The 25,812-nt window shown below is 45.2% G+C and overlaps 2 protein-coding genes and 1 non-coding gene across 4 annotated transcripts; 2 read left to right on the plus strand and 1 right to left on the minus strand.

Moving 5' to 3' along the window:
• Positions 1 to 14,726: 14,726 nt before the first annotated feature.
• LOC109763354 (small ribosomal subunit protein eS26) lies at positions 14,727 to 16,939 on the plus strand. Of its 2 annotated transcripts, XM_020322192.4 has the most exons (5): positions 14,727 to 14,866; positions 14,951 to 15,043; positions 15,413 to 15,497; positions 15,592 to 15,722; positions 16,625 to 16,939. In XM_020322192.4, the coding sequence occupies exons 1-5, from the start codon at positions 14,864 to 14,866 to the stop codon at positions 16,745 to 16,747; spliced, it is 435 nt and encodes a 144-aa protein (XP_020177781.1). In that variant the 5' UTR covers positions 14,727 to 14,863; the 3' UTR covers positions 16,748 to 16,939. The 2 variants fall into 2 exon arrangements, with proteins under 2 accessions (XP_020177781.1, XP_073354461.1); XM_073498360.1 differs by having other exon boundaries at positions 14,864 to 15,043.
• Positions 16,291 to 16,394, plus strand: LOC120965745 (small nucleolar RNA snoR99). Its single transcript, XR_005758769.1, has one exon. It is a non-coding gene; the product is annotated as a small nucleolar RNA snoR99 (small nucleolar RNA).
• Positions 16,940 to 17,729: 790 nt separating the features above from the next.
• Positions 17,730 to 24,540, minus strand: LOC109763357 (uncharacterized). The gene is made up of 11 exons (XM_020322194.3): positions 24,386 to 24,540; positions 23,170 to 24,219; positions 22,443 to 22,567; positions 22,240 to 22,359; positions 21,995 to 22,082; positions 21,189 to 21,280; positions 20,983 to 21,087; positions 18,712 to 18,821; positions 18,332 to 18,419; positions 18,222 to 18,257; positions 17,730 to 18,132 (listed from the first exon to the last, which is right to left on the minus strand). The coding sequence occupies exons 2-11, from the start codon at positions 24,185 to 24,187 to the stop codon at positions 18,049 to 18,051; spliced, it is 1,866 nt and encodes a 621-aa protein (XP_020177783.1). The 5' UTR covers positions 24,188 to 24,219; positions 24,386 to 24,540; the 3' UTR covers positions 17,730 to 18,048.
• Between the last annotated feature and the right edge of the window lie 1,272 nt (positions 24,541 to 25,812).

The following is a 25,812-nucleotide window of genomic DNA, read 5'->3' on the forward strand; positions in this document are numbered from 1 at the left end:
CTTTGCATCCTGTGATCTTCCAATTCTTGTGAACCAAACACCCAGATTGGCAGAAATCCTGTGTTTTTAAATTCTCTGTTTTGCACGTGCATTCCTATTCTATTACTGTGTATTTCCTATCCCTGCGTTCTTAGAATCCTCAAATTCAAACGAGCCCTTATAGAATTACTTCTCTTACAGATAGTTGTCAAAGAAAACCTTGTGTGGTTTGTCCCGCTCCTGCTGTGTCGTCGTCCACCCCAGCTCAGCTGCTCCAACGATAGAAGGGTCCAGCACAGCAAGGATCCGGCCTCCAGACTGTCTTTCGCCGCCCCAGATCTTCTTCCCCGCCACGGGCAGCCATGACAACTGCATTACCAACATCAACTGAGCAGATGACCTCGAGGACTACATGGGTCCGCAAGAGAGGTCGCACTCTTTCGTGTCTGCTTACGTTATGCATCGCTTAATATTACATGCTACTTTATCGTCCTGTTCATCGATTAGACTCTGAGTCAGCTCCAAACTAATGGTCAAACTTGAGTTTTTAAATGGTTGTGGGGTACATATCAGGGCCGCAATCAATAGTATCTATCTACTATCTGGTTAATCTCTGGTGTCTATTATGAGTTTCATGTTGGGTGGGAAACAAACAGTAAAGAAGCCATTATCTGTATTTTTTAACTAAAGCCATTATCTGCCTGCTATCGTTGGTTTTGGGTCTATCCACAGGTTGCTACTATCACTCTGGATTTCTGCATGCACTCCTTACATAATCTCACTATGTTTTATTCCTATGCATGTCAGTTATTGTACACAATGGAACTGAACATGTAGAGCAAAAGAGACGAGCCTTGCGTGGCAATAAAATTTCATGCAGACGTCGCTCCATGGTAGGCGCAAAGGCAGCCCCCCATCCACCCATTTCGGATTGTAATCGAGAGGAAGATATCTGTTCTGAGGGGGATTCAGAAGGAGAAGACCACTCCTATTTACCCCCTGAGGTCTTCGCTCTAACTTGGCATGCTGATCTTGGTTATATCATGCATATGGTGCCTTGCATTGCTTACTTAATGCATCAAATATGTCATCTGCTTAGTTTAGACATGCTTTGTGTGAATGCCATCTGTTTAGTTTACTAGATGACACCCCGCGCGTTGCTACGGGAATACATGCTAAAAAAAATTAATTAAACACTTCTTTAAATAGATGCTTAGACAACAAAACTTTCTTGAGGATTATGTTTGGGGAAATCATGAAGCATGAAGCACAAATATTTATATGCCTTCAAATCATGGTTAGTAGTAAAACACTGGTATCACATGACAATACAAAAAGGAAACAACCATAGATATGTGTCAATAAATAATTTAAACATTCATTTTCCAAAAAAAATATGGTGTCAATAAAGGGAAATACTATATACATAGAACGAAATGTGGCTCTGTAAACAATACATGCTATGATTGATTTCACACCTCCCTAGTAAAAAAATTGAAAGGTTCAAATGTTAGAGCAATACATAGGCAACATGTGTGGGCAAAGTATGATTGGTTTTGCAAAAATAGCAGACAATATTCAAAGAAATAAAGTTAAGTTCATTTGACTCGACAGTTTAGATAAAAAAACATTCAGTAAAATCTTAAAAGAATATGATTCTCGTAATTCCTCTTAATCACCATATGTCCCTCGAGTACATATAGAAGAATTCTTTATCTTCCAAAGAAAGGTGCTATATGCAAACAAACACCAGCAAAAAATTCTTGATTCCTCTTTTTGGCTGCAACCAAAATAAAATAATAAATACATATTAAATATGAAAAAATCCAAATATAAAAGAATTACAAACCTTTGGTGATCCTACATATTTTTTATAGGAGTAAATGTGAGCATATATTGGTAAATGGCCAGTCATTGTTTCTTGACCCCTTATGTATAATTCTTTCTTGAACCGCCGATACAAATTGTACATAACGTAAGATAATCTACATAGAACAACACATGTCACAAGAATATATATCATATACTTATAACAGCATGATGAAACTGAAAGAAAAAGTAACGAAAACTACACATGCAAACAATCAAATAATTGTAGTAACATTTTATTGTTGTAGTGAAAAGGAGCCAATTAGTACCAAGGAAAAATAGAAACACTATGGATCATATTAGCAAGAAACTGTAGGGACAACCAATGGAAAATTACTGAATTTGATGGCGGCAGATTGAAATAGAGGAAAACTCAGCGACACACTCGCGCTCGGTCCATAACACAACATAGAGAGACGACTTTTGAGATCAAACAAAGATACATCTAAATGCCCTGATGAAGATGGTAATCAATTAATTTAGCTTCCCTGGACCCAATTAATCAATGTGAACTGTTGCTGGAGCACAAAACAACGGGGCTATCCATCCTAGGGCTATCCATCGTACATCCCCTGGAGGTGCTCTCACTGATGTTTCCCTTCATATAGACATATCATTTTTCCTCTTCAACATACTGTATACAGAATAACAGACTGTTGTAAGTACCACCACAATAAATTTCTTCTTCACGCCATGTGCGAATATGATTATTATAGTTTGATTAGGCATACTGAATGACATACGTTAGACATGATGAGCATACCAATGTTTCACGTTCTGATGATAATTAGTAAGAAACCTTGTCCCTTCTAAAATAACTTTAGAATCTAGGCATTTGGAGCCAACATCTAATCTACCGGGATACATAAAGAGAGTTTTTGAAGTGGTAATTTAGATGCCAATGATGAGGTAAAATCAACTCGTGAGAATTCATATAAAGAGCAGCTGAACTATAAATGTCATGAATCATCAGCTGCCATCTGATTCCTACTTCCCACTATCTCCACATTTTCAAAGCAGCTGCAAATGTCTAGCAAAAATAATTTTTGATCCGACGAGGAAGAGGAGAAAGTGTTACTCACCAGAGAGGCTGAAAGTGGCGGGACTTGTGCGGGATCTCTGTAGAGGGCTTAGTTGTGCATGCATTAGTAACAAATAGACTATGTTCTAACAAAGATTATAGGGAAGGTTTAACAAAAGCTGGCTCCATGAGCCTCGTCCAAAATTAGCCAATCTGAAAGGCAAGGGAAAGGCATGAACGACCAGAGGCTGTCATGATCCAATAATATGCTAAAAGTCTTCAAGGACAAAAGATAGAGTTTCCACTAATAGTACTCTGCCACATCAAGAACTGAAATTAGTTATCCACCTAAAAATTTGCGTAATAACTATAGCAGGTTCCAAGATTTAAAAGTAAATCACATAAACATTCTAAGTAGGGATAATTGGGGGGAGAAGATGCACAACATGACAACAAATAATCGAGGGAAGCGTATCGGCAAAAGAAAGAAAGTGCACCTTTTGGTCGCGTCCGTTACCGCTTCAGATGTCAATCTGCACCGGCGCTCGCATGCTGCCACCCGCAGACGATGCGTGTTACTGCCACACTGGTAGAAGTTGCCCATTGGTCTACGTCGGCGCTTGCACACTGCCTGACACCATCAACGCTAGGTGCTGCAGTGGCGTCGTCAAGGTTGCCGATTGGTCGGCGGCGTCGACGATGAACGTGATGCGATCAATCAAGGCAGTTAACATCAGTGGGAGTGCTTGGCGAGTCTGCAGCCAAGTGTACCTTAGCAACCCCCACCCGTGGGCTCTCTGCCACCAATTAAATCATCATCTCCATATGGGCTGGATCTGAGAGGCCTTGGATGTGACGCCATATGTTTCCGACCATGGTTGGGATGGGTAGATGACGTGTGATATGAAGGGACGATTGGTAACAGCAAAAATAGGAAACGGAGGAGCAGGATGATATTGAGTGGGGGATTGGAAAAGACGGGGAAGGAGAAAGGCCGGAGAGAAGAGCTGTCATTGTTAGTCCACCAACTGCTTTGACCACCGGCGCGGGGATTTGGAGAAGATGGGTCCCTTTTTTTTACCGTGGGAGAGATAGGAGGGGTAGGTGAGGGAGTCCTGGATTAGGGGGTCCTCGGACAGCCGAACTATATCCTTTAGCCGAACTGTTGGACTATGAAGATACAAGATTGAAGACTTCGTCCCGTGTCCGGATGGGACTCTCCTTGGCGTGGAAGGCAAGCTTGGCAATACGGATATGTAGATCTCCTCCCTTGTAACCGACTCTGTGTAACCCTAGCCCCCTCCGGTGTCTATATAAACCGGAGGGTTTAGTCCGTAGGACAACAACAATCATACCATAGGCTAGCTTCTAGGGTTTAGCCTCTTCGATCTCGTGGTAGATCAACTCTTGTAATACTCATATCATCAAGATCAATCAAGCAGGAAGTAGGGTATTACCTCCATCGAGAGGGGCCGAACCTGGGTAAACATCGTGTCCCCCGTCTCCTGTTACCATCCGCCTTAGACGCACAATTCGGGACCCCCTACCCGAGATCCGCCGGTTTTGACACCGACATTGGTGCTTTCATTGAGAGTTTCACTGTGCCGTCACCGTAAGGCTTGATGGCTCATTCGATCATCGGCAACGATGCGATCCAGGGTGAGGTTTTCCTCCCCGGACAGATCTTCGTATTCAGCGGCTTCGTACTGCGAGCCAACTCACTCGGCCATCTGGAGCAGATCGAGAGCTACGCCCCTGGCCATCATGTTAGGTTTGGAAACTTGAACTATACTGCCGACATTCACGGAGACTTGATCTTCGACGGATTCGAGCCCACGTCAGGTGCGCCGCACAATCACGACGAGCATGACTTAACTCTGTCGTCGGACAGTGTTCGGGAGATCACACCTGCAACTACTCCGTCCCTCAATCCGGAACAAATTGCGCCATCTGAGGACGGGTGGATAGACCCCGCCACGGAGGCCGCACTCTCAGTGGCGATAGAGCCGAATACTAACTTCACCTCCTACGAGAGCCGTGTTGCCGAACCGTTGGATTCATCCCCGGCCACGGGCTCCGAGCCGCTTGCGTCCGTGCCTATCGAATCCGATTGGGCACCGATCATGGAGTTTACCTCCTCGGATATCTTTCAGCACTCGCCTTTTGGCGATGTGCTAAATTCATTAAGGTCTCTCTCCTTGTCAGGAGAACCTTGGCCGAACTATGTCCGGCTAGAATGGGATGCGGACGACGAAGAAATTCGCTCCCCACCCACTTAGTAGCAACTGTCGACAATTTAACCGACATGCTCGACTTCGACTCTGAAGACATCGATGGTATGGACGACGATGCAGGAGACGAACAGGAACTACCGCCCACAAGGCGCTGGACAGCCATCTCACCACACGATATATATATGGTGGATACACCCAAAGAAAACAATGACGAGGAATGGAAGGATGCAGCAAAGGATAGCTCCCTCGAGAAGCAACCAAAGCGACGGCATAGGCACCGCTCCAAATCCGGCCTCGGCAAAAACAGCGATAACAGCGCAAGAAAAAATAACACCCCGGTCGACTCCAGAGGAAACGACGACCACATTGACCCAGCGATAGAGCAGGATGAACCAGCAAACGGCGAACATAGTACGGAGCCGCTGTACAATCACATCGACGCCGAGGATAAAGCTCATCAACCTCTCTCCGGAGAGGAAAACAGTCCGGACGACGACGCACACATCATCCCGGAAAGGAACGTGGAACAGGAGAACCTCCGTAGAAGGCTTATTGCCACCGCAAGGAGTCTGAAGAAGCAAAAGCAAAGGCTTAAGGCCGCGCAGAATACGCTCAACAGTAGATGGAACAAAGTGCTTGACACTGAAGAAAAGTATGGTGGTAGTTGCCATACAAAGAGCTATCCAAAGCACAAGCTGTTGCCTGAGTTCGATGATGAGGCCGTAGAGCCTACACAGCCGAAGAATAAAACGGCCGATCAGCCGGATCGACCACCTCGTGGCCGCGATAGGGCGGCTAACGAGGCCGCACATAAGTCAGCACATGATTTACGTGAGGACTTGCGCCAAAAATCCGATATGACCAGGTCCATCTATGGATCTAGGAAGCGCGCTCTGGCACAAAATCAAAACCAAACACTACAACCGTCCGAACGCCATGATACATCCAAATACAGGGGTGCCGCACACCCCCTATGCTTCACCGATGAGGTACTGGATCATAAATTTCCAGAGGGATTCAAGCCCGTGAACATAGAAGCGTACGACGGAACGACAGACCCTGGGGTCTGGATTGAGGATTTCATCCTCCATATCCATATGGCTCGCGGAGACGATCTCCATGCCATTAAATACTTGCCCCTCAAGTTGAAAGGACCAGCTCGGCACTGGCTGAAGAGCCTCCCCGAAAATTCAATTGGAAGTTGGGAGGAGCTTGAGGATGCTTTTAGGGCTAATTTTCAAGGGACTTATGTCCGACCTTCGGACGCAGACGACTTAAGTCATATAATTCAATAGCCCAGAGAGTCAGCCCGAAAGCTTTGGAACAGATTTCTCACTAAGAAGAACCAAATCGTCGACTGCCCGAACGCCGAAGCCTTAGCAGCTTTCAAACACAGCGTCCGCGACGAATGGCTTGCCAGACACCTCGGCCAAGAAAAACCAAGGACAATGCAGCCCTAACAAGCCTCATGACCCGCTTTTGCGCGGGCGAAGATAGCTGACTGGCTCGTAGTAGCACCAGCGACCCAGGCACATCTGAAGTCAGGGATGGTAATGGAAAACCACGACGCAGTAAAAGCAAGCGTCGAAATAACGAAGACAGCCTAGACAACACGGCGGTAAACGCCGCATTCAGGGGCTCTCGACCCGGTCAACGAAAAAAGCCTTTCAAAGGCAACAGAGATGGACCGTCCAGCCTCAACAAGATTCTAGACAAATTATGTTAGATTCACGGCACCTCCGATAAACCTGCAAATCACACCCACAGAGAATGCTGGGTCTTCAAGCAGGCCGGCAAGCTAAACGCTGAACACAAGGGGAGGGAGACACCAAGTGAAGACGAGGATGAGCCCCGTCAGCAAAGCACTGGGGGACAGAAAAAATTCCCACCAGAGGTCAAAACAGTGAACATGATTCACGTAACAGAAAGAAGGAGCAAACATGCACTCCGAGGCACATGCGCCGTAGAGCCCGTCACCCCTAAGTTCAACCCTTGGTCGGCCTGCCCAATCACCTTTGATCGCAGGGATCACCTGACAAGTATCCGGCACAGAGGATTGGCTGCCTTGGTGCTAGACCCAATTATCGACGGATACCATCTCACCCAAGTCCTCATGGACGGCGGCAGTAGTCTTAATCTGATATATCAGGACACAGTACGCAAAATGGGGATAGACCCAACAAGAATTAGCCCAAGTAATACTACCTTTAAAGGAGTAATACCAGGCTCAGAGGCCCGATGTACGGGCTCTCTAGTATTAGAGGTTATATTCGGTTCTCCCGACAACTTCCGAAGTGAAAAATTAACCTTCGACATCGCTCCATTCCGAAGCGGCTATCAAGCACTACTCGGAAGAACAGCTTTCGCTCATTTTAAGGCAGTACCGCATTACGCTTCTCTTAAGCTTAAGATGCCCGGTCCCCCCGGCATCATCACAGTTGGCGGAAATATTGAACGTTCCTTACGCGCGGAAGAACGTGTGGCGGCTTTAACAACCGAACACTAAACGGCCTCTCCAACCAGAATAAATGATCGGTCGTCAAGACCGCGGACACGGCTGGACGAGTCCGACGCATCACTAGCTGTAACAGCTTACATAAACCTGCGATTGGCTTGATGGTTATACCCCCATAGGCGGTACCAGGGGCTTCCCGCATGTAAAAAGGACTACAGTTCGGCTCGACCTTACTTATCTTGAATTTTAATGGTTTATTGAGAATAACCAATTTTTCGCACGACAACTTTCACCTAAATTTTTCTCTTTACAGATGATAATCGTGCTACACCCTTCCAGGATACGGCACAACGGAGATACAGGCGCAGACGTGCGGCAGGGCCCCGCTCAAAGGTTTCTTTTTAGATTAAGACCCTGCGTAAACCTTTTTTACTGTCTCTTGTTGCTTCACATCCTCCGGATACTCAGTATAACCGAGAGGGATGCTGACGTTATTGGCATTTCGCCACGTCAGAATAATACACGTACCTGGACACTCGGGGTTCATTATCAAGGGCGTTACTCAGCCCGGTATATGTTGTAAAGACCGAATACCTTAGGGAGTGTTCGGCGTCGCGAGTTTGGCCATATATGCATCAGCTCCGAATCATGTCTTTGGTCAAATGTTGGGTTTGCCCGGCTCCCGCGTTTTGCTACCTTACGTTCCGCTCTATCGGCTAAGGTGGCACTGGGAGAACTCCGGATGAGCACCTTAGTAGAGAAAGCCGAAAAGCGCGAGACTGGTCAACCACTCAATGACTTAGCGGAATCTTCGAGATTCCTCCGCATTAACGAAGGGCCGGTTTTCCCGGTCATGTACGTACGCGCCCCGTGCTCGGACGAGCGCAAAAATACCAGGGGCTATATAGTAGCCCCACTGTCAAACTCCTATGGTTAAGTGAAAGTGTTAAAGTAATACAGTCTGATTGCCTCGTTCGCCGCGCTACCACCTCCTTAATGGACCAAGACGTTGGATCAAGTGTGAAGACGCGCTTTTGCGAACACCCCCGCATTATATGCGTGGGGGCTGAAGCCGACGACTGCAAACTTTCAGGATATATATGTATACATAAACGACCGCACAGGAGGCATAATAATACTTTTAGACAAAAGTATAAACACAGGCTTTATAATTCAAATAACATTGTTCTTACAATGGGGATACATGTCACTAGAACATGATACTCTTCGAGCACTGAGCCTCTATTAAACGAGCGCCTTCAAGGACTTCTTCAAAGTAGTGCTCGGCCGACACTCGGCCTACGGCCGAACTCTGGGTTGCAATAGCGGTGGCCTCCATCTCCGCCCAGTATGTCTTAACACGGGCAAGAGCCATCCGCGCACCCTCTATGCACGCCGACCTCTTCATAGCGTCGATATGCGGCACAACACCAAGGAATCGTTGCAATAAGCCAAAATAACTATTCGTCCTTGGTCCTTCCGGCCAAAGATGATCCACAACAGACCTCATGGCAAGCCTGGACAACCTATGGAGCTCGGCTCACTCGGCCATTCGCTCATTTAACAACAGTGGACGCACCGGAACATTGAACTGTGACCAGAACAGCTTTTCCACTTCATGATCTTTTTGATCTTTGAAAAACTCGGCCGCATCAGCAGCACTCGCTGCCAAATCCACGTATGCGTCTGCAGAACTCCATAATTGATCAAGAGGGGCATACTTAGGATCTCTGAACTTCGTCCGCAACAAAAAGGGCTTCCCAACCGTGATATCTCCGGCTTGACGTAGCTCCTCCTTCGCCGCTCTGATTTTAGAGCGGGCTTCCTTGGCTGCTACCATGGCCTTCTCCAGGTCCGTCGTCTTCGTTCGGCTTTCCTTTTCAAGAAGCTCGTAATGGTCGGCGGCATCTTTCAACTCAACAGCCATCTTGGCTATTTTATCTTTGCTTTGTCAATGCGCAGCCTGTTCGGCTCTCAGCTCTTCGACCGCCTTTAGAGCGGCCGCATAACTCTTCCTGGCTTGTTCCTTGGCTCGGGTAAGTTCTGCCCGAAGGGTCTCCACGGCGGCAGCTCCATCTGCAGTCACAACATATTAAAGATACTAGCATCATGCTCCTCTTAATATGTGTTGATCACCGGAGAAAATACATACCCTGTGCCTCGTCAAGCCGGTTGTTTACAAGCACGATGTCGGCATCTGCCGCATCAAGTTGCCGCTTCAGCTCGACAAACTCACCAGTCCCGCTAGCCACCGGACCTTCAGCCACCTGCACATGAAGGCGGCATGATTATTACCTGGGACTATGATCCTCTGTTTGCCGCCGTTTTCGACAGCAACCAGAGTCTCAGGGGCTACTATCTGCATAGGGCACACCTAGTGTGTGCGGTACCGTCAAAAATATATATTACTTTGCGTACCTCAAAGCCTCTCAGCAGGCTCATAAAAGCTTCACGCAACCCGCTTTCGGCGGATGAAATCCTCTCAACCACCGTACCCATTAGTGTACGATGCGCTTTTGAGATAGCCGCTTGCTCCAGAAGATTCATCAGTGCGTCTGGTCGCGCACCGGACAGTCTCGGCCTCTTTCTGTTGCTCTCCTTAGGATCCGAATACTCCAGACTTCGGGTGGCCGAAGGGTTACCCTCTGGCCTTGGCGGATCAGGAGAAATCCTCCGTGACGACACCTCTGGGTCGCCCGCCTCATGAGGCGGGGAGGCATGGGGAGGTGTTGTGATAAATAAAGAGACAGCGTGTTCGGCCGAAGAACTACTTACTTGGGTATCTGGACGATTGCAGCTCAGACCCGCATCCTCGGTGGTGTCCGGACACTTTACTTGTGATCCGAAGAACAATCCATACATCTCTTCGAGCATCATGCCGAAGAAGTGCTGAATAGCTCGCAGTCCTTCTAGGTTGAACTCCCACATACGGAGAGGTCGACGTTTGCAAGGCAGGACTCGACGAACTAGCATGACTTGCATTACCTTGACAAGGCTGACATCTCTCTCGAGGAGATCTCGAATGCGACTCTGCAATATAGGCACATCATTTACTGGCCCCCAGTCCAGCCCCTTGTTGATCCATGATGTCAGTTGTGGCGGGGGGCCCGAGCGGAAGGCAGGGGCGGCCACCCACTTAGTACCGCGGGGAGCTGTGATGTAAAACCACTCCCGTTGCCATAAGCTGGATACCTCCGGGAAGGAACCCTTTGGCCATGGAACATCGGCGCCTTTGCTTATTACGGCACCTCCGCATTCTGCGTGTCGCCCATTAATCATCTTTGGCTCCACATTAAAGGTCTTGAGCCATAAGCCGAAGTGTGGGGTGACGTGGAGGAAGGCCTCACACACGACGATGAACGACGAGATATGAAGGATGGAATCTGGGGCCAGATCATGGAAATCAAGCTCGTAATAGAACATGAGCCCTCTAACAAAGGGATCCAGACTAAGGCCTAGCCCTCGGAGGAAGTGGGAGATGAATACGACACTCTCGCCGGGTTCGGGAGTGGGAATGGCCTGCCCTCGAGCAGGCAGCCTGTGCGAGATTTCGGCGGTCAGATACCTGGCTTCTCTTAGCTTCTTGATATCCTCCTCTGTGACGGAGGAGGGCATCCACCGACCTTGAAGGTTGGATGCGGACATGATTGAAGGTCCGAAGCCTAGCCTAAGCCTTGGGTATTGGAACTCGGGGTGGGGGAAGGATTCGATTGAGCGCGAGAAGAAAAGGACAGGCCTTGGCCTCTTTATAAAGAGGGTGAATATCAAGCATCCTCCGCGTGGCCGTTTGGAACTTGCCTAAAATCGAGGAGTCATACCAACGGGCACGATTGGGTTACCCACACCCGTATTGATGAGAATCCCGTAATAAGGGGAACACGATCTCTGCTTCGACAAGACATGCCAATAAAACCGCCTCGCGAAACGTGCAGTGGCAGGCTGGTTGAGAAAAACGTTTCGAATAATGACCAGGCTGTGGTGTGATGTCACGTTATGAAAAGTTGTCGGCGGATTAGATTTGTGGAAATATTATTCTCTCTACGGTGGTATGTGGAATTTGTTTTGCAGAGCCGGACACTATCCTTGTGTTCAAAATCTTCTATGGAGTATTCGGAGGAGGAACCCGCCTTGCAATGCCGAAGACAATCTGCGCCGGACTCATCGTCATTGAAGCCTGGTTCAGGGGCTACTGAGGGAGTCCTGGATTAGGGGGTCCTCGGACAGCCGGACTATATCCTTTAGCCGGACTGTTGGACTATGAAGATACAAGATTGAAGACTTCGTCCCGTGTCCGGATGGGACTCTCCTTGGCGTGGAAGGCAAGCTTGGCAATACGGATATGTAGATCTCCTCCCTTGTAACCGACTCTGTGTAACCCTAGCCCCCTCCGGTGTCTATATAAACCGGAGGGTTTAGTCCGTAGGACAACAACAATCATACCATAGGCTAGCTTCTAGGGTTTAGCCTCTTCGATCTCGTGGTAGATCAACTCTTGTAATACTCATATCATCAAGATCAATCAAGCAGGAAGTAGGGTATTACCTCCATCGAGAGGGCCCGAACCTGGGTAAACATCGTGTCCCCCGCCTCCTATTACCATCCGCCTTAGACGCACAGTTCGGGATCCCCTACCCGAGATCCGCCGGTTTTGACACCGACAGTAGGTTCAACACATCTGGGAGAGGTGACGTGGCTGCATGTACATGTGGGTGACGTGGACATTTTGCATGTCTAGATAAATTGGATAGTGGGGATCAACTTCTTATGTATATAGGATTCATCGTTTATTGCTCCGTGGGCTACATTTCCCAACAACTCCTAGCTCTCCTCCACCTGCTACTACCTCTAAGGCTGTTGATACTGATCTTGCTAGGTATGCAGTATATTGTACTGCATGTACATGCATTAATTATGTAGCTATTTTTTGCTGACTGATCTTGATTGTGTTCATGTTTCTCAGCCCAAGGAAGAATTTCAAAAGGCCAGCTACAAGAGGTACAAAGTGGGGTTCACCACAGAAGAAGGCGAAAGGCGGCATGCAACCAACTATAAGCACAAGGAGCAAGGCTGCTAATCCTGCAGCCAACACAAGGAGCAAGATGGGCAAACTGAATTGATCATGTTGTGGAATCTATTCTATTTAATGTTAGATGTTGTCAAACAACTGTTGGTTTGTAATGCTGGAGTGTGAACTGCTATCTTAATGTTGTCAAATTGTTGTTTAATGGCTGGTGTGCTAGATAAGACCAACTTGTTTTGTAATGAATTGCCTTGAACTACCCCTACTCCACTTTCATGTGCTGCAAAATGTCCCTATGTTCTTAAAACTGCATGTATTTGGTCCTTGAACTACTATTTGTGCTCATATTTTCCCCTAGCTATCTTCTGATTGCTCACTTTTGCCCCTAATTATCTTGCTAGATGCTCAAAATTGCACCTTTTGCTATCATTCTGTGCTGAACACCGGACCACACCTGTTTTGTTACTACCAGACAACATTTCTGGCAATGTGAACACAAATTCTGCATACCAAATTAAAGCATTGGTGACAATTTTAACACAAATTTTGCATTACCAAGAGAAAGTAGCTCAAACAGTGCACAAATGATAGAATTACATCTGCTCAAGTTCACAACATTACATCTACAACACACTAGCAGAAACATAGCACCCACACTGCCACTTAATTGGCTTGCTTAGACCAAATAGAAACTAAACTAGCCACAATGCTGATGCCAAGAACAAAGAGAAAACCCATTGTTTCCATCAGCTCATTCCTTTTCGTCAAGTTCAATTGCATTTTCTTGTTTTCATTGTTCAGATCCATAACCTTCCTCTCCATCCTACTAGCTTTGATCCAACTATGTTCAAGGCCACCATGGAGCTCCTCAAAAGCTTGCCCCACTAGCTCAGTGGGAGGGGGGTCAATCCAAACAACCCAATCACACTCATCAGGAAGCTGTGAAATCAGAGTTCACATAATTAGGTCAAATTCATAACTTTGCAACAAATCGACAAAAACAGAGTACCAAATGATGTTTTGAGGTCAGATCAATTACATCGAGTGGACAACCCAAAAACCTTCTTCCCGTGCTTGCTCCACCCCAAGAAACACGGCGAGCAGGAATTAGCCCATGCCCAGGGTAATGGTGCTTCGAGCGCTCCTCAAGGCCGTAGAAAGTTGGATTGGGAATGGAAAACTCGGATTGGAACTGCACAATCCCGCAGCCATCCACCTACGAGCCAAAAAGGCGCATATTACGGCCCATCTCACGAAACCCTAGATGAGAAATCCCCAAATCCAATGTCAACCCAAAATCCAAATCGACTTACCTCACTGTCTGCGGAGGAGCTTACAGACGACATTGCAGACGTACACATGGACGGGCCCCAGTCGTGCCTCCCTCCCGGAGCTCCAAATCGCCGGTGCTCTGCCGCCTTCCTGTCTCCTATGGTCGTCAGGAGGTTGAAGAAGACGAGTGATATAGATAACTGTTCGGCCAGGTCCCACTTGTAAGGAGGGGCATACTTGTCCAGAAAAAGTCCCGAAGACAGTCAAACCCCTTTGACTGGACGGAAACGGTGCGGAGGGGTATTTCCATAACGCCATCTAACGGAAGAGGGGTATAGTTGAGCACCGTTTTATTTTAGGGGTAAAGATGAGCTCGGGACAAAGTTAGGGGGGGGGGGGAATGGAATTGGCCCTTGTTTAATTGGAAGCTCACAATTTCTTCTAGAGTTTAAGTTCTTTTGTTTTGTTTTTTAGACAAAGATTTATTTTTGGGATGAAATGAAGATGCTCGCGTAGTCCGTCTTCTTCAACAAAGACGCTTTAGAAGTGTACGGTGACTTTGTAAAATCTGAAGATGACATACCGGTTCAGTCTTTCAGAGGTACTCATAGAGGTAGGGTGTGCATGTATGCGTTTATAGGGATGAGTGTATGCGCGTATATATGAGCGCTTGCGTTTGTACTGTGTTAAAAAATAGACGCTCTAGAAGTGTAGTTTATTTTTTTTGAAGGGCCTCTAGGAGCTCTAGAAGCGGAAACAAAAGACCATGGGCCATTGATAACCGGCCACACCACAGCGTCTAATAACCTGGGCTCCAAAAGCGGGACGACATTCAGGCCCATGACACCAGAGCCGCTTCACGGTCCACAAAAGCCCAGCGTTCGCCCTACTTAAAGCTGGCACCATTCCCTCAAACCCTTCCCACCAAGCCGCCGCCGCAACCCTAGAGCCTCGCCTCCCTCCTCCCCTCTCCCGGGCGCCTCCACCCCCCCGCCTAGCGGCGCGAAGCGACCATGGTAAGCCCCGCCGCCCCCGATCCCCTCCGTCGGATCTCGCTCCCCGCCGGCCCCCATCTCACCGTTCTCCGCCGTGTTTTGCAGACGTTCAAGCGGAGGAACGGCGGGCGCAACAAACACGGCCGCGGCCACGTCAAGTACATCCGCTGCTCCAACTGCGCCAAGTGCTGCCCCAAGGTATGACCACCATCATTTCTCTTCTGTTCCCCTCCTGGATGCGATTCTATTTCGTAGCGGATAGATCAGGCTGCTTTAGTAGTAGAAGAATCAGTGCAAGCATGAGGATCTGTGCTAGTGTTATTTCCACGGTGCGATCTGTATATTATTTCTCTGCGGTTTGCGGTTGATGTTATGTCCGAGGAGGGATTTTGCCGTCCAGATGTGTTTTTATCTCGCCGGAACAGTGATGCTTACACAACTATTACTAGTTTTAGGTTCTTTCTTGTCTGAATTGTTCCTAGTCAACAGTTGGCACTTGTCAAATTTTGTTACGTGTTATAGATAATAGATGGTTGGTATCTGACAATCAGTTCTTACTTTGTGCAGGACAAGGCTATCAAGCGTTTCTTGGTGAGGAACATCGTGGAGCAGGCTGCTGTGAGAGATGTGCAGGAGGCTTGTGTGCATGATGGTACAGTCTTGTTTATTATTACATTGCACTTGACAGTTGTTATTAATCACTAGTAACTGTGTGCTGAAAACCATTTCGATTCTCTTTTGTCCAGGATATGTTCTTCCCAAGCTGTACGCAAAGGTGCACCACTGTGTTTCCTGTGCCATCCATGCTCACATTGTCCGTGTCCGCTCCCGTGAGAACAGGAGGAACCGTGAGCCCCCGCAGCGTTTCAGGCGCAGGGTATGATTTTGACAACCAATTAACTATGTTTTGAAGTTTCCTTGTATGCTGTTCCATATATCTTTAACTGTTTAGATAGAAGTTTGAAGTTCATGATGAGTAGTGCACCACGATTAGTTCTTCACTCTTCTAGTGTTGCTTTTGGCGTTGCATTCTCTGTGTATGTCACAATGGATGCGTCAACGGAAGCATAAATAAACATGTCTTGGTGCTTTGCAGGCTTATGTGTGATGACTGATTCCTAATTCAGTCACCACTTCCTCATTGCACACATGTGAAACAAAATTGTAGTACTGTCCTAGTGTTGCTTTTGGCGTTGCATTCTCTGTGTATATGTCGCAATGGATGCGTCAACGGAAGCATAAACAAACATGTCTTGGTTGCATTGCAGACTTACCTGTGATGACTGATCCCTACTTCATTCATGACCTCCTCAATGCACTCATTTGTTAAATACTTTCTACAGTTGGTATTGGGTTGCGGTGTTTATTTGTCTGCTTAGAACATGTTTAAAAGTTCATCAGATAGTGGGACTTCTTGTCTGCCCCATTGGCTATAACAAGTGAGATTGCCTATGGGATGAAGGCAGTCCCTTACATCTGATAACCATCCTCTTCACTTTGTCTGCTAAAACCTCCAGTTTTTAGCTGATCATTAACGGATGGGACATTTACATAACCATCTCCTAAACTTTGTCTGCTGAGACGTTCTGTTTCTAGCTGATCATTAGCTGATGTGACATTTCATTACTACTGTCGATTCTTATCTGAGACTCTTAATATACCTTTGATTAGTATCAGCTAGTATTTCATCATCCTTCCATGCATACCGCTTGTTTGACCTGTCCTGTCTAGAGCAAGAATTTCACTGATGTTTGTCTTGTTTGTTAACTTTGATTGTAGGACGACGGCCCGAGGCCTGGACAGGGTGGCCCGCCCCGTGCTGGTGGCCCTGGAGGCCCTGGTGGTGCTCCTGCCGGCGCTGGTGCTGTCCCTGGAGCTCCTGCTCCCCGTGTGGCGCTTTGATCTAGTTCTGGCATGATTGGGCGGTGGCGCCATCCCTAGTTTTACCCGTGTCTGGATATTGAACTATTCTACCTAGTTTTTGCTGCAATCGGTTGTACTGAAAGTTGGTTGGTCAAAAGCACAATTTGTGATCAGGTCTTTAATGTTTTGGCAATTTCGCTGCTATCTATAATCAGAGAGAACCTTTTGGTTTGTCTGGGGATGCCCCCTGTGGTTTCGCGTTCATGCATGTTTTTTAGTTGTTGCTTCATTCATGAAGAGGTTGTGATTTGAATCGTACCCTGCTGCACCTAGAGTGAGTCGTTTGGCGTTTCTACCGTTAGTAAGTCCTCTGTCATAATTGAATGAACAATGCAGAGTAAAAAATGACCTGTGAATGGAAGTATTCAAAACAAATGGTTTTGGATATAGCACCGATGTTTTGGCACCTAAGGAGAGCTGGCCATAGGATCAGACGGATGGACGCTTCCCGATCCTCATAGATAGGATCCGGCAAGGCCCAGCTCCTGATGATGAGGCCGCCAAAGATGCAAAATCTTCTTTCTTTTTATCCCCGAAATTTTGCACACCTAGAAAATTTTGCACCCGAAATTTTCTTTTGCATCGTGCTCCCTCCTTTTCTTTTTATCCCCGCATATAAAATTTGTTTGAAGTCAAACTACATACAGTTTGACCAAATTTATCTTAAAAAAATATCAACACTTACAATACAAAAGTTAGTATGAAAATTAACTTCATGATGCATCTAATGAAATTTATCTTAAAAAATATCAACATTTACAGTACAGAAGTTACTATGAAAATTAACTTCATGATGCATCTAATGAAATTGATTTCATATTGTGAATGTTGGTATTTTTCTTATATAGTAGATCAAACAAATTTTATATGCAGACTAAAAAGAAACGGAGGGAGTATCTAGCTTTCAAGGGGGATTCTGAGATGACATGCTGTATTAGCTATCTGTTCTGCACCACGCCCATTTTTAAATTTGTGTACTCGCTATCCTCCTCAATCAGTGTGGTACTAGGTTTATTATGACATGGTTTTTGCTAGTACACTTGGCCATAAAAACAAAAAACCCAGCGCAGTGAACCTCACAGTATCCTTCTAGTAGTAGCCTCTAAATGATAGAATCTCTCCTCCATCAGACAGAAAAATGGTTCGGTAATCCAAATCTTAGATACAAAATGGCATCGTATCCTATCCTGACAAGGAAGGACCTCAAGGCCTAAAAGCCGAATTGCTTAGCCACTTATCTCTCCCGAATCACACGCGCTCTGCGACAAGTTATCGCCTCCCTATGGTTTGATGAAGCGAGCTAACTTCCCAAGCACGCCTCTCAGGTTGCGTATGCCGGCTCCCGTCTTGGAGCTCACCATCATCTACAAGACATAGATCACTGTATTAGAATTGACATGGTTCAGGAGTAGGTATAACAGATTGGAGATGGTCAGATGGTTCAGGAGCTCACCACAGGCTTTACGACCGACTTGTTCTTCTTCAGGCTCTGCGGTTGGGGAAATTGACGGTTTCGGTTAGGCAATGAATCGCAATGCGGATGGGAGAAGGGAGGGAGCAAACCTCTTGGATTTCCATGGCACGGCGAGCGACGTCTATAGGGAAAACCAAATCGGTCTTGGTTAATACAATCTGGTACGGTGTCTTGTATCTGCAACAATGTTTTTGGATATGTCATCCACAGAATCGAACGTAACACCACTATGTACATCACCCAAAATCTAAGCAAATGTTTTGGCCAAAGGATGGCTTTCAAGGAAAAAAATGCTTTACTCTGAATTCGATTGCTTTGAGTTTTATATTTTGAAACTTCACACCGACAGTGATGCACTTCAATTAAGGTCACCAAGGTGCAAATCAAGTTAACATTACAAAATTAGAAAGAAAAGGAAAGTAGTAGATATGATCATATGGACACTGCTTCTGTACGGATTTAAACAAACCTTTCCATTAGATCTATAAGCTCGTAGTCCAATGGTTTCATTCCACGTTTAGTGTGCACAAGAAGGCACACTCTATCCAGACCAACCCTGTTTGAAACATACTCCTTCACCTACAAATTTCAGAATGCTTGTAAGAACAAAGAATAACAATAACCAATAGACACATGTTAAAGCCTATATCTTTAAGAAAAATAAAACAAGAGATTTCTTTGACAGACAGGTCCAATGGTTATATTCAAATCGTCAAGAATACTGCATGGGGACCATGAGATAGTCCATCTAATTATGTGGTCGTAAACATGCATCGTGAAGCTGCTTGGTCCTTGATTTGAAATTATGCTCAGTTAGACATTACTAAACAGTAAAACTAAGCTAGTTAGGACCTCTCACAGCGATTTAAACTCATCAACCGTCCGATTGATCTCACTAACGGAGCAGATGTCATTGTGGTCCCGCAGCGCTCTCTTCGGGCCTCTTTACCGCGTCACTTCAGCAAAGCAGGCCGGGACAACGTCAAATGGGCCGCTGCTCTGACGAATGACCTCGATGATTTCTGGTGAACCGGGCTAGCTACGACTACGTACAAGAATTCTCCCTCGAAAGAAATATCTACCTACACGAAGCAACCCTAAAAAAAAGTTATGTACAGGAAGCCAGCGCATCGATCGATGACACCTCTTCTCTCCTTGACCGCGGTGATTTGCAGCGATCTGCTCCTCCTCCATTAGACATCCTCTCCCTCAACACTTTGAGTCACCGCCTCTTGTCGTCGCCTCGCTACCTCCGTCCTCTCACTGCCGAGGTGCCGATCGAGAGAGCCTGCCGTGATATATAGGTGATCCTGTCGCCTTTCGTTGCCATCGATCTCTCGTTGCTAGCACCTCTACCGGTCTGCTAATCTCATCCACATCTCCTTGGACACCCTTCTATGTTCTAACTATCCCCACCATACACCACGGCTTTGATTCTGCTAGGCTTGGGGTTGACACGAAATATATTTGTGTATTTTCATAGGCCGATGTGGGGATTGGCAGTCTTATTGCTCATGCCATCATGTTTTCTGTTATTAAATTAAGATGGTTCTATTGTTATACATTTGTCATTTTGAGCAGTTCCCAACTTCATGATTTTTCATTGATTTACTCATTTACAGGAGTTAGTTGTGTTTTTTTTTACTTTTTTATTGTTCTTTCTTCCCTAAATTTTTGTCTCCCGTTTCCATCAGTTGACATGTCAAATAGAACACAAATTCTCAGTTCCATGTATATGATTGAAGCTTTTACATCCATATTACTTATTTAAATTGTACTGTATTAAGTCTGCAGGTTAGCATCATGGTTAATAAAGTTATACTTTCTGAAAGCGTTGGCTTCTTGGGTTGCTGATGAATGTCAATGGAGTCAGAGGTGCCGCGTCAAACATGAACCAGTGAACTTCTTTAGGAGATGCCATATATGCTGATGGGGTTCAGCGCTACTCTTTGCAGGTCAGTCACAAGGTAATGGCTGTTGATTTTGGCGTATTGACCCTGGCCATGTTAGACAGGTAAGTAAAGTATTACTGTATGTAGAGATTGAATGGTGAAATTACCATGCAATCGTACTTAATAGGTTTCATTCTTCAGGTTAGCCTCCCACGCATGTTGTCCTTTAATCATGCATGTATATCATTTTTTTTGTGAGGTATTACGGCCGGTGTCATTTCATTCAGGAAATTTTGGAAAGTTTAGCGAAAAAACAAAGGTTTGGAGAGAAGATGTGATTTAACCGCTAACTCTGTTTTCTAAAGGTTTGCCTGATCAATGACGACCTCCCATTGTTTCTCCCATTTTGTGAGACGTAGCCATGTGCAGCCGAAGCCACATGTGTCTACTTGGAACCCCCCCCCCCCCCCCCCCCCCAACAACATTAACCTGTAACCACTTGGTTTTTCCTTGATCTTAATGAAAAGGCAGAACCCCTTCCGTTTATTCTAAAAAATTGTTTTCAATCAATAATCCTATTGAAAATCTTAACAAAATGAACGGGCATGGCAACGCGCGCCATCATGGTCTAGTCCAAACCAGATGGTCAATTGTGTATTAAAACAAGAGATCAGCAGCAGCCCCCATAGAAGTTGTAGATGTGCAGGAGGTTAAGGAATTGAATTACGAATGTACAATAGTTATGTGATCTACAAGTATTTACAATAAAATTTGGAATTTTAATGAAACCATAGACAGTGAGGCCAGAGGTTAGCATGAGAAGGCTATTATTCAGATTGAATACTTACAAGCTCCTGCCATGATTCTTTAACTTCATCCTTTGCATAAGCAAAACCATATCCGGGCAAATCAACAAGGCATAACTTTGATGCAAGTTTGAAGAAATTTATACTCTGTGATTCAGAAGCAACTTGTTATATATATAAACAAATTAACAGTTTGAACACTGATAAGTAGATGAGATATGCAATCATTAATTGTTTATTCATCTTACTTGAGTAAGTCCTGGTTTATCTGATGTCCGGACAATACCCCACTGTCTTGTAAGTGCATTAAGTAGTGATGATTTTCCAACATTTGATACCCCTTGAATTTCAAAAGTAAGAAAAGTTAAGGCAGCTTTCAAACCCTTTAAGAAACAGGGAGCTGTAGATAGGTTGAGTACTATATTTGCTTAAGTAAAGATTTTACAGAATCCAAAGAAAGCATTGTTTGGACAAAAAATATCTAAAGAATACAAGCAAAATGATATATTTCCTATACAAAGTTTCAAACACAGCTAGAGCAGTACTAAATGTCATATATGACACAAATATTCTTGTGTCTGTTATCTGTAAATATGTACTTAAATGAAGCACAAGGTTATGATTGACGGTTGTCCTAGTAAAAAGAGCCTTCTACAAGATGTGAAGTTTCTCTTTCACCAGTAGTTCAGTGGATAATACACAACCAAACATTCAGAAGTTCCATGATATAGAGATGAGCTGAGCAGAACATAATTAAGATGGCTGAGAGTTGAAACATAAAACAAAGTAGAGGCATGGCTAGTTGACTACAAAAGGTCAATGTGCAATTCATCATCAATGTCTCAGTGTGGTACTGCCATTGAACCAACAAAACATACATTTTCAACGCAAATTTTGCTCCACTATTTGCAAAACATTGTAGGGGATACATTCATAATGATATGACATACAAATTCAGACACCGTGCAACAAAATGACATGATGGACAACATCCCGTATAAATAAGAAAGGGAAGATGTAACTAATATCATGCATTCCTTCCTAGGATGCTTACCTGCAAACGCTATCTCTGGAATTGTAGGAGGAGGGAAAGATGATGGGATCTTTGCAGCGGCAAAAAAGTCCAGCTTATTTCTGAACACCTGTTGATAGTTTCTTGTGAGTAATAATAACAAACATTGGATTGAAAATCAACTTAACAAAATTATAGAACCTAAAATCATATAGTAGCCAAAAATAACGGACTAAAACAAGAGAAACATACAACTTTCTACACTGATCATGTGTTATCTTTCTTACACTGTCTTCTATCCGGTCACGTTCAATTCTGGTTGAGAAGGGGACATTATCCAGAGGAGCAGAAAGCTTGGTATTGTAGCCAGCATTTTTTATGTCAATTAGACGCCTACGACCAAGTAGCTGCGAAGAGCAGTAAAATTATGTTATACATGCATTCATAGAGCATAAGAGTGAAAGAGGTATGAGGTGGTAATCGTGTATACATTATCTTCAACATATTGAAGGATCGAAGAACTTGGCTGTATGTCACGAAATTTAGCATTTATAGACATTTCAGTCTCTTCAGGTTCAGGTGTGCTCTTTTCTGGAATCTTCTCTGTTATGCAAACTAGAAGAAAAATGGAGATATTAAAGCATCAGATTGATAATTAGACACTTTCCTCATAAGACCAAGAGTTTCGAATAAGTAAATAAATTATAAGTGGGTGAATGCTCTAAGAGGTTCAGGAAAGTTTTCATATTACTAAGGAAACAATTAAAGTATGTAGCAATTTCGTGAAGTTATCAGTTGAAAGAAGAGATTTGAATCAACAATGTAAGCATGGAAATATATTTCTAAAAGGGGGGAATGGCACAGACTGGATAAAACTAGAACTTGTAAGTGGTTCTAGTGTGTATGCATTTTTTTTATCTTAACAGGATATCATTAAGCATATGCATATCGAGAAGTATACATAAGTTGCACTACATTTGCTTGACTTCCCGAGCTCTATACCTGCATTTAAATAATACGGAATATTTCTTCTTTATTAGCATGAACTTCAGATAAGAAATGCAATGCTACTTTCAGGGGCAGAGCAAGAAACTATCCATTAGAGGGTGCCTTTTCACTGTCACAGGGTTTGAGGGGCCGTGCACATGAAACAGGATGTACATATGCACAAATGAATCCTCTGCACCACTTAAAAAATGGTAAGATAGCATTCGTACCATCTTGTTTGGGAGTTGCCTCCTCAATTCGTTTGTTTGATGTGTCATAAGGATCTAGTTTCATTCGCTTTCTCTTCTTCGGAGGAGCAATTTCCTCAGAGTCAGAAACTGAATCCTTCTTATAGACCCTGAGTTTCTTCCCAGTCTTGTCCAGCACCCGAGTGGGACGAGCACGAGGCTTCTCTTCAGTATTCTGGCGTGAATCATCAGACTTCCTGCTTCCCCCATCATGCTCATCCAAATCATTTCGACGATCAACTCTGATATCTTTGTCAAATTTCTTCCACTTGGAGGCTTGTGAATTCATACAGACCATTGATCGTCCCTTGTCCCCTTTACTTCCACCAGAGGTCTTGCTGCTATCCCTTCTCATTGAACGAAAGCCATCATCTTCTGAACCTCGAGGCTTGAACCTTTCGCCTTCCCCTCTGCCCATATCAGAACCTTTGCTGCTATCCCTTCTCACTGAACGAAAGCCATCATCTTCCATACTTCGAGGCTTGAACCTATCGCCACCCCCTCTGCCCATACCAGAGCCATTGCTGCTACTCCTTCTCATCGGCCGAAATTCACCCTCTTCGGATCTCCGGGTCTTAAATCCGTCGCCTCCTCGAGAAGAAAACTTGCCACGGGTTCCCTCGGAAGGGTTCTTTCTGTCCATCCTTGGTTTAGAAAACGACGCGTCATTGTAATCGCCGTACCCCGAGTCACGATCAGCCTTCCTCTTCCTGCTGTCAAACCCAGACGAACCCCTCCTGGCGTCCCCTTGAGACCCTGCATCGCTCCGCCACCGCTTCTGCTCCGTACCCCCTCCGCGCCCACGCCCACCGCGCTCTTCTCTCTCCTCCCCATTGCCCCGGCCACCGAACCTGGCCCCTCCTTTCCCTCTGGCGTCCTCCCTCCTGTTCCCCATCTTCCCGTCGGCCATTCCGGTCCCGCCGCCGCTCATGTCCCTCTTGGCGCTCAGCTGGCTCGCCGTGCTCGTCTGCCGCCACTTCAACCGTACACCGAGCGGCATTTCTCGGCCCCCCTTTGTCTGACGAAAACCACCTGCACAAAGACGACGACGGGTTAGACGCTCTCGCCGTTGGTCTGGCAGCATGCGCGCGTGAGCACGGAAGGTGTTCGGAGGAATGCCTGGGCGGAAAAGGGGAGGATGCAAGAGATGGCTGCTGTGGGCGCGGGCGCGCGGGGGACGGGGCGGAAGTGCGCTCACCTGGAGCGGGGGGCGGCGGCCTCGTTGCTGTCGCGCCGGGCGGAGGCAGTTGCCGGCGGGCGGCGGGCGGCGGGTAGGCGTTGGTGGGAGTAGCAGAACGAACTGAACGGAGGCGCGCGTGTACTGAGGCTTAAGGTTTTCCTGTGGAGTGTTGGATACAGATCCGACGGTGAGAATGGGGTGCGGCGGCGAGCTTATGTTTGGGCCCGTTGTACTAGTTCCGAAGCACGTGGGCCTACATAAATGGGCCAGTTTTGTTAGTCATGTACCATTCGGCCTCTCACAATCCCAACAGGGAAAATGGTGTCCTTCTCCGACGAGGTTACAATCCTTTTTTCTGGTCCATGGAGACCCTTGTGTTTCGCACACTCTGCCTTGCAGAATTTGGGAGATCAAGTCAAGGATAGCTGAATTTGATGAAGTCACTTATGTCCATGAAGGGAGGTCCTCCAAGTCAAGTCCGAGGCTAATAATATTGCTCGCTGTGCTCTGCCTTTAAAGGCGGGTCACCATTCTTGGCTTCTCCGGCCGCATCATGTAATTTTTGTACCCCTAAACGTTACGCATTACTTCCTCTGTTCGTTCACAAACGTAAGACATTTTGAAACTTTAAATTAAACAGTCAAAGTGTTCTATATTTAGGAACAAAGGGAGTATTAATGAAGTGAGTGGATTGTTCTAAAAGAATAATTTTAGTAGCATGCTTTATTTATATTATTGTATGAAACAAGCCAAAAACTCCGGATGAGCGGCATGAGATGCTGGCAAAGTCCCCTGAGGCAGTTTAAAACACGCCATTTAGTATGTGGGTATGGTTATCATGTATGACTTTTGTTCCAATTTATTTTCTCATTTCTCCATTATTTTTTGACATTTTTGTTTTCCCTGTTTATTAGTTTTCCCTATTTATATTTAGTTCTATTCTATTTTAACTCTTTGTCTCAATTTTGGTTCTATTTTATTTTTCAGCGAGTAGCTTTCGGGTTAGCACCTCACATCCTATTTATATTATCGTATGAAATGTCAATTTAATGCTTTGCTCATTGCTCTATAGTTTATTTTAATAGTATATCTTTTGTTTTGAATAAAAAATTGCATGGAGGAAAATTTAAAATTAAGCACAATGAATTTTATCATATTTTTCTATGAAATATGGAAAGTTTGAACTGAATCATGTGAACTTTTTCTATAAAATACATGTACATGTGTTGTGCGTGTGTTCTTGATCCATATATATAAAACATTTTTATTTATGAATTTTTTTGCATCATTTTTTGATTGCCTTTTATTTCGAACATTTTAAAGAAAATACATTGAACATTTTGTAACATACGTTGAACTTTTTTAATATACTATGAAACATACGATTGAACATTTACTTAATATACTATGAACATTTTAATATACACGATGAACTTTTTTAATAT

Source organism: Aegilops tauschii, chromosome 5, assembly GCF_002575655.3.
Source record: "Aegilops tauschii subsp. strangulata cultivar AL8/78 chromosome 5, Aet v6.0, whole genome shotgun sequence".
NCBI lineage: Eukaryota > Viridiplantae > Streptophyta > Magnoliopsida > Poales > Poaceae > Aegilops > Aegilops tauschii.

Excerpts from the sequence above, each read along its gene's own strand:
- LOC109763357 (XM_020322194.3), bottom strand. The coding sequence starts at position 24,187 with ATGCCGCTCGGTGTACGGTTGAAGTGGCGGCAGACGAGCACGGCGAGC. Across the intron at positions 22,360-22,442 it reads TTCAATATGTTGAAGATAAT|CTACTTGGTCGTAGGCGTCT; the intron begins GTATACACGATT and ends TGCTCTTCGCAG. Across the intron at positions 21,281-21,994 it reads TCCAGAGATAGCGTTTGCAG|GGGTATCAAATGTTGGAAAA; the intron begins GTAAGCATCCTA and ends TTGAAATTCAAG.
- LOC109763354 (XM_073498360.1), top strand. The coding sequence starts at position 14,864 with ATGGTAAGCCCCGCCGCCCCCGATCCCCTCCGTCGGATCTCGCTCCCC. Across the intron at positions 15,498-15,591 it reads GGAGGCTTGTGTGCATGATG|GATATGTTCTTCCCAAGCTG; the intron begins GTACAGTCTTGT and ends TCTTTTGTCCAG. Across the intron at positions 15,723-16,624 it reads CGCAGCGTTTCAGGCGCAGG|GACGACGGCCCGAGGCCTGG; the intron begins GTATGATTTTGA and ends CTTTGATTGTAG.